Source organism: Cherax quadricarinatus, chromosome 4, assembly GCF_038502225.1.
Source record: "Cherax quadricarinatus isolate ZL_2023a chromosome 4, ASM3850222v1, whole genome shotgun sequence".
NCBI lineage: Eukaryota > Metazoa > Arthropoda > Malacostraca > Decapoda > Parastacidae > Cherax > Cherax quadricarinatus.
This window is the reverse complement of record NC_091295.1, coordinates 32,701,467-32,710,192: the sequence shown is the minus strand read 5'-3', so window position 1 is coordinate 32,710,192 and position 8,726 is coordinate 32,701,467. Positions and strand designations below refer to the sequence as shown.

General features: G+C 43.4%; 1 protein-coding gene across 1 annotated transcript; it reads left to right on the top strand.

Annotated features, from left to right (window-relative positions):
• The first annotated feature begins 1,854 nt into the window (after positions 1-1,854).
• On the top strand, positions 1,855-5,010 carry LOC128684303 (uncharacterized). The gene has a single exon (XM_053770469.2). The coding sequence runs from the start codon at positions 1,889-1,891 to the stop codon at positions 2,462-2,464; it is 576 nt and encodes a 191-aa protein (XP_053626444.1). The 5' UTR covers positions 1,855-1,888; the 3' UTR covers positions 2,465-5,010.
• Positions 5,011-8,726: the final 3,716 nt, after the last annotated feature.

Sequence of the window (8,726 nt, the reverse complement as noted above, 5' to 3'; positions counted from 1 at the left end):
ACTAAAAACAACGGATATAGCTCCACTCCATAAAGGTGGCAGGAAAGCATTAGCTGTGAACTATAGACCAATAGCTCTAACGTCTCACATTATAAAATCTTTCAAAAAGTGCTAAGAAGCACGACTGCAAACCACATGGGTTCCAAAAACGGCACAATCCAGGGCAACATGGGATCAGAGTAGGTCGCTCCTGCCTCTCGCACCTACTGGATCACTATGAAATGGTCTTGGATGCACTGGAAGAAGAACAGAATGCAGATGTAATATACACAGACTTTGCAAAAGCCTTTGACAAGTGCGGTCATGGCGTAATGCGCACAAAATACGTGCTAAAAGAATAACTGGCAAAGTGGGGAGATGGATCTTCAACTTTCTAACCAATCGAACACGAAGAGTAGTCGTCGACAGAGTTAAATCGGAAGCTGCCATAGTGAAAAGCTCTGTTCCACAAGGCACAGTACTCGCACCCACCCTGTTCCTCATCCTCATATCAGAGATGTAATTAACAGCACCGTATCATCCTTTGCGGATGATACTAGGATCTACATGAGGCTGTCATCTGTTGAGGACACGGTTAACCTCTAAAAAGATATAAACCAAGTTTTCCAGTGGGCAGCAGAAAACAATATGATGTTCAATGAAGACAAATTCAGACTAATTCGTTATGGAAAACTGGAGGAGATAATAACTAGAACTGAGTATACTACAAGCTCTGACCATACAATAGAGCGGGAAAATAATGTGAGGGATCTGGAAGTGGTAATGTCTGAGGATCTCATTTTCAAGGATCACAACAGTGCCACGATCACAACTGCAAAGAAAATGATAGAATGGATAATGAGAACGTTCAAAACAAGAGATGCCAAGCCAATGATGAGCCTTTTCAAATCACTTGTTCTCTCTAGGCTGGAATATTACTGTACATTAACATCTCCGTTTAAAGCAGGTGAAATTGCAGATCTAGAGAGTGTACAGAGAACCCTTACTGCACATATAAGTTTTATCTAACACCTCAACTACTGGGAACGCTTGAAAGCACTTGATTTGTAATCGCTGGAACGCAGGTGAGGGAGATGTATCATAATCTTCACTTGGAAAATCCTAGAAGGAATGGTCCCGAATCTGCACACACAAATCACTCCCTGCAAAAGTAAAAGACTGGGCAGGCGGTGCAAAATACCCCCAATGAAAAGTAGGGGCGCCACTGGTACACTAAGAGGAAATACTATAAGTGTCCAGGGCCCAAGACTGCTCAACAGTCTCCCACCATGCATAAGGGGAATTACCACTAGGTCCCTGGCAGCCTTCAAGAGGGAGCTGGACAGATACTTAAAGTATCTGGACTACGTGTGACCAGCAGTAACAGCCTGGTTGATCAGGCCCTGATCCACCGGGAGACTTAGTGGTGGACTGGACCGCGGGGGCGTTGATCCCCGGACTACCCTCCAGGTAGATTGTTATAGTGATGCTGTTTACAGTAGGTAGTCACAATTTTGATAGCTAATGACTTTTATTTTACCATTTGGAGTGTAGATAATTATTGAAATGTTTATGCATTGACCTGATTTGTGCTGCCAAGTTCTCCCAAGGGAGGTTCCTTGACGCTGGTGAGGGGTTCTTGATCTAGGAAATTGGATCTATGCTCCGGTTCCCTGAATTGAACCTGAATACCTTTTATCCCCCCCCCCACGTGCACCGTATAATCCTACGGGTTCAGCGCTCCCCCATGATTATCATAATAATATGCTGCTAAATTGCTTTAGAACATTAAAGATTAAATATATTTTATGTAACGACGCCAATGTCTCAAATGTAATGGTGAATCTGTTCTGACAATTGCGTTCTTTCCGCAGGTAATGGTGGCACCAGCACTAGCGGTGGAGGCGGAATGGGCAGCTGCGGATTCGACCAAGTTTCAGGAGGAGCCTACGGGGGCGGCACGCCGCTTTCCATGCTACAGCTGCCCCCCTCCGCCCATGCCGAGCTCAACGCCCACTTGGGGTCTCCAGGGTCGTCTGGGGCGAGCTTCACGCTGGACGGCGGGCAGGCGAGCGAGGCTGGCGAGACTGCGGAGCACGCTGAAGGGGAGGTTGGGTGGGTGTGTAAGTCTTGCCGCCTCGTCTTTCCCTCGCCCGCCCTCCTGGCCGCCCACCAGCGGGCTCTCGACCACACCCGCGGCGTCCTCAGGCTCACGCAGCTGCTGTATGCGTGCACGGCGTGTCGCCACCACGCCGCCACCCTGGCGGACTACCGTCGCCACCTGGAGAGCGAGCAGCACCGGGTGTCGTTAGCTACGGTGAGCTCTGCGGGCGGCACCATGGTGGAAGACGCGGAGGTGGCGGCAGTGGTGAGACAGATTACAGCTCTGGCGCAGGCGGCGCACCCTGGTACCGACACCAACGGCAACATAAACAAGGACAACGCTGCCTCAACTCCTGGGCTGCAGCCGGCCCCCAGCCAGTAGAGTAAACCACTTGTGGCCCACTGGGCCATCTGGCTGCTACCCTCAGTGATCAGCGCGGCTCCCGGGTCTTCTGGACCAGGCCTACCCTGGCCCGGGTCGCCTCGCCCCTCCTCGCAGGCCGGGCCTCGTGCCCCGCCCACTTAACGCCTCGCAGTAAACGCCCCGCGGCGGCGCCCCACAAACACTGTCGTGTGTCGCTGTGGCCTCGCCGCTCCTGTGTCCGTGTAGACGTCGTGTTGTAGCTAGCGGTCACCAGGCGCCGCATACCACCCCGCCCGCGCCGGGTCGCCCGCACCACCACGCCCCCACACCCTCGCTGTAGCCTGCAGGGCCTCACAATGTCCGCACTGCATGAGGCGCGGGCGTATCCCATGTGCTGGATACGGGCGGCTCGAGCGCGGGCTTGGGCATTCATTCATACAATCAGTTGATCCTGTGGGTAATGGTTCCTACGTAGGTTTATCGTGGCCAGTACTATGTTCCTGTAGAGATAGTGTGACCCCGTGCTACCCGGGTCAAGGGCCGCTTCTTTACGTTCTCCGGTGACGCTGACGTGCGTCCACTAGTTCCTCACCTCCCTAAGGAGACAAAAGCAGCGGAGGACTCGCATATGTCAAGGTGATAATCCTGAAAACTTAGGATAAGGAAACCTCGCAAGATTCTTCAAATGTAACCCTTAACATCTACGCACTAGATTCTCCCCCATGGGAAACATATATACGCAAGTGCATTCTGATGCAAAATAATAAGAAAACCCCACTTTTCTCCACGTTCCCCACACAAACATGAAAGCCGTCAACTTGTGCTCGGAGGTTTAAAAGGAATACACCATAGGAAATCCACACAAATATTAGTGATACCCAGTCATGGTGTCAGCGAATAGGAACTTTGTATTTAGTTTTATTTCAGACAGGTTCGTATCTGTGCACACAATTACGAACATGTAACCGTCTTGAAGTGATGCTGAAGGCGCAGACTCCGCTGACGACCTCAACGCATGTATTGTACGGCTACTGGTTGGAGGGAGAGAAGAGCAGTGGGCAGATATCAGTAGGAGGAGCATTAATTTGTGAAATAAGTCCAGGCTCTTGGCATTTCTGGTAGGCACCCTGGCACTGCTGTTTGGCCTGTATAAGTTCTCGATGATCAAGCTTAAAGGTATTAATTTCAGCAATTGTTAACTATTTAAAAAACAAAATGGCGTGTTTATTGTTCACCTAGAAGTATGTATATCACAGATGCCGGCACAAGTTAGCATTTTGGCAAATACTTTCATTAAATAGTAAATCATTAATAATTTCTTATGATCTGACTTGGTTTTCAAGTAAGATACGCTTACAAATTATCATAAGCATTATTAATATACATAAACTTGTGCAACAATCGTAAATTCAGATGTTGTATTGAGCTTGCAAAATACATATCAGGCGCCTGGATGACAGAAGCAGTTAGGTTTTAAATAAGATAATCTTTGAAAAGTTTCTTATTAAAATTCTGTTTTAATACACAAAGCTTATAACAATTTAAAGGCAAACATATTTAACGTAGTAAAATTTTTACAACAAACTCGAACAGTTCCATACAGCATAGATCCAGAGTATCGTGGAGCGGGAGGCTAAGCAGTGGTGGCAGGGTGCTTGGCCGATCAACTATGGTACTATGAGTGTGCTATTGTTGTGATGGTTTGCGGAAGACCGGGTTAAATGGGCACTGACACCGATCACCTGCCAGCGGTAACCGCCTGCAAACTACCGAACTACCTCTCAATTGTTAAGAATCCTTAGACCGGTTCCATAGTTCCTATCAGTGGTTGTGATGTGATCGGCAATTGTTAGTCTTTAACTGGGGGTTTGATAAGGGTACTTTTTTTGCTATTCAAAATAGATAGAGATGAGAGTAAACGCTAGAAGGCTCAAATCGCTGATCCGTCACTTAGAGGGAGCGTCAAGAGCAATACAAAGTGTAGTTGGAGGTGTGGTGGCGGGTCATCCTCGGTGGACGGGGTGAAAGGGCCACTCACACCGCCATCTCCACACATTCTGTGACCAATTTCTCCATATTTATAATTCAGTTTTCACAAGCACTGCAGAGTTGTGACGCTGACCGTCAATAGGAGTTTGTCTCCTCAGATTTTCCTAGTCCGTAACAGTAGAAACGTGGCCAAAGGTTCTTTATCGAGGCTCTAGTTCAGGGAAGGAATTGGAAGTAGATAACAGGCACAGTGAGCACATAAAGTGGCTCTTACATTGACCACTCCAGCTGGACTAGAGCATGCCGCTTAAGGGTCTTGAAACCACACTATTTTACCAGTACATTTTGTTTCCAAAGCATTACAGACTGCCTGGGGGCGCCGGCCTGGCCACCTAAAACACTCCTCCTGGCCTCATTGTCAATTCTGAAAACGTTCATTTGTATCAGATAACGTTAGAATTAATCATGTATTACAGAAACTTCTTGGGGTTATTAGTTGCCTGAACTTAAAATAATACAAATATAAAATTCCTTCCAAACCATCCATAGGCAAAATAGATATTTTTGGCTGCTATATTTTGAACATTATACAAATATATATATATATATATATATATATATATATATATATATATATATATATATATATATATATATATATATATATATATATATATAATCTCCTATTTGGTACATCCAGCTAATGCTTAATACTAATTCTTGGCTTGCCTCTCATTCCTTTCGAATATTTTAATTGAAACTTAAAAGCCTCTTATTGAAGTAAATCTTTAATGCAAAACAGCCTTGTGGGTGAGGAGCCATGAGTGGTGTGCGAGGTGTGAGGGGTCGGCGCTGCCTGCAAGCGCAGGTGCGCCCAGTACCTTGCGCATGTGCGGCTGGGCTGCCTGAGGGCGGTGCGGTGTTGGTGCCCTGGGACGGTGGTTCCCGTGTTCAGGGGCGGCGCCTGGTCAAGCCTCGCCCGGGGCGGGCTCCGGCAGCCGCCCGCTGTAGGCTAATTAGGATTAGCTTCTTATATTCGACAAACTATCAGTAATTACCATTTGCTGTCTACCTTTTCTCCATGTTGTAGCGGAACTTAACAATTTTCGTCACTTAGAGGAGTTATAATTCTTTAATGTTTTGTTAGTGCCATGGTAGTTAGCTCGCTTGACAGGTGTAAGTTGTAACAACACAAAATAACCAGGTCGACTATGTTTACATTTTACACTTACACATACGACGAACAGCCACCACTTGTCCACTGCAGCCTGAAGGGCAGCAATGCCCATCCTGATATTGTATACCATGTTATGGTATTCATGCAGCAGCAGCAGCGTTACCATGGTAAGGTATTCATGCAGCAGTCTTATCATTTAGTGGTAACCATGCAACAGTATTATCATAATGCGGTAGCCAGCAATGTTGCTGTGTTATGGCACCAGGCAGCAGTGTTGCCATGTAATGGTAATCTTGCAGAAGTGTTACCACATTATAGTGGGCTTGCAGCAATGTTGCCATTTGGTAATCTTGCAGCTGTGTTGCCCTGTAGTAATCTTGCAGAAGTGTTGCCATGTGGTAGTCATGCAGCTAAGTCACGATGTTATGGTAGTCATGCAGCAATGTTGCCATGTTATGGTATCTTACAACAGTGTTGTCATGGTAGTTATGCAGCAGTGTTGCCATGTTGTCAGTCAAGGAACAATATTGCAATGCTATGGTAATCATGCAGCAGTGTTACCATGTCATGCAGCTATTTTCCTACGTCATGATAGTCATGTGGTCATACAGCAGTATTGTTATGTATGATAATCATACAACGGTGTTGACATGTATGCTATTCATACAGCAATACTGATATGTATGATAATCATACAATAGTATTGCCATGTATAACAGTCCTACAGTAGTGTTGCCATATATGACATACTGCATGTCTGGTCATGCAACAATGTTGCCATATGTAAAGGTTCTACATCAGTGTTGTCATGCATGCTACTCATGCAGCAGTGTTGCAGTCTGACAATGATGCAGATGCATGTTACCATCAGATGGTCATGTCTGTATGTTACTATTCTAGGAAGTTCAAGTGAAGTGTTATATCACGGTATAGAACAGTGTTGCCATCGCAGGTGTTTATATAGTAGTGGATAATCTCCCATTATTGCCATATCAGGTGGTCATCTCCCAGCGTTGCCATATCAGGTGGTCATCTCCCAGCGTTGCCATATCAGGTGGTCATCTCCCAGCGTTGTCGTTTTCGAGTTCCTGAGAGCAAGGTAGAAAGTTCCTCATAAGAATTATGTAAACACACAGAGATCCATGCACATTTTCAGCAGTTAAACACACACATGTAGACACGAGACATCTCAAGTCGAAGATATGCAAATTTTAGCTCACATTTTCGTGCCAAAAATGGCATTTAAATGAACAAAATGCAAACGGTTTCATGTTCCTTATAAAGAAAAAGATACATATCATACACGTTCATATATTTTTTACACTGGTTTAAACTTATACATATTTCAGCTTAGTAAGCGCGCTATTCGATGTTACAAAGTTGTTTTTCTGCGTGGTTTAGTACACAGGACATCACACACTACGTTCTGCCTGCGCTGGTGGACTTGCTTGGGGGGGGGAGGAGGATGGGGTAGGAGGGAAGAAGGTAAGAAGTTCCTATCATTACGCTGTGATTCCTATTTTCATAATATTAGTAAATAAACAATAGTTGTTTGTTTTTGGGGTAGTAGCTGATAAACAAGAAAGTTGATGTAAATCTTATAGGAGCTGTAATGAACTGTACAAATGTTTTCTGGAACAAAGCTTGCGAGATATGTCCTTTACAATGAATTTTTGCCATGCGAGTTCCTATACGCAGAAAAAAAATTATATACAGTGGCACGAGCTTATTGCACAGATAACATGCTGCATGTTTTGAACAAACGACACACGAGAGTGGTCCAGGGGTGTAAGCTAACGACACAACAATAAATCAAAAAGACTATGGCTATTGTCTTCAAATCATTTCAAAGTAAAGGCTTTTCTTAAGAAATACTGCATTCAGTATTGCCCAACATTGTTCTGTCGTAGGCTTCCATCGCCCATAGTCTTCGGTAATTCGGTGTATGTATGTTTTTCGACAAGGTTCCTTAGGGTGGTTTTCTTGCATAGCTCTTGTCGGCGTTATTTGCTTGCATAAATGTGGGTGGAGTCTTATGTCTGTATAGCTCTTGTTGGGATCATGTGTTTGCCTAGCCCTTTTGTCAACTTTAAACGTACATTGGTTCACAACACATTAATAAACACTAATATATATATATATATATATATATATATATATATATATATATATATATAGATATATATATATATATATATATATATATATATATCGTGCCGAATAAGTAAAACTGGTCACTTAGCAAGAACTCGTTTAAAATTGTCTTCTAAAATTTTCTCTAATAAATTTAAAGATATATTTTTTCATTTATGTTAATAAAAAAAATTATGATTTTGTACCAGAAGCACCTTAGAAAACTTAACCTTATTATAACAAGCGCAGTTCAATTTAGCCTAATCCATCTATTTCATACAAGTTTACAATAAACAAACACAATGAAATATATTTTTTTTGTTAGATTCAGAATGATGTTTGCTAAATTATTCCATACACAAATTTTCGCTTGCCGTATTCAGCCAGAAGTGCGCTGCGATTTAAGCCAAAATGGCAGGTTTTACTTAATCGGCACCACACACACACACACACACACACACACACACACACACACACACACACACACACACACACACACACACACACACACACACACATACATACACTCATACATACACTCATACATACACTCATACATATATGTATATAGGCTGATCTGTACAAAAAGATGTATATTAATTTGTTTCAGACATATGTTACTATATTTATCAATAAACCTTACACTAGTCTCTGTGAAATAAAATCCCGAATTATTCAAACCTAACAATGAAATTGTTATTATAGTGGCATTTCATTGCTACTTCTATATCAAAAATATTTTGTGACGCAGAGTGCCTGTGCTTAAAGTTTTTAAATCTAAATACCTAACATTTAAGAAAAAATAATCCATCTCTCTTCAGTAAGGTAAAAGTCAAGAGACGGAATGTAAACATCGGTTGACGTGCTTAATCACAGTTAAACTTTAGTTGTGTATTCCCTGTAATTTTGTTTCAGATTAATATGAAATTTACATTTCCATCTGGCGAATGTAAGTTTTCTGTAGAATTCTTATATTTTTTC

Coding starts and splice junctions, on each gene's coding strand:
- LOC128684303 (XM_053770469.2), top strand. CDS start 1,889: ATGGGCAGCTGCGGATTCGACCAAGTTTCAGGAGGAGCCTACGGGGGC.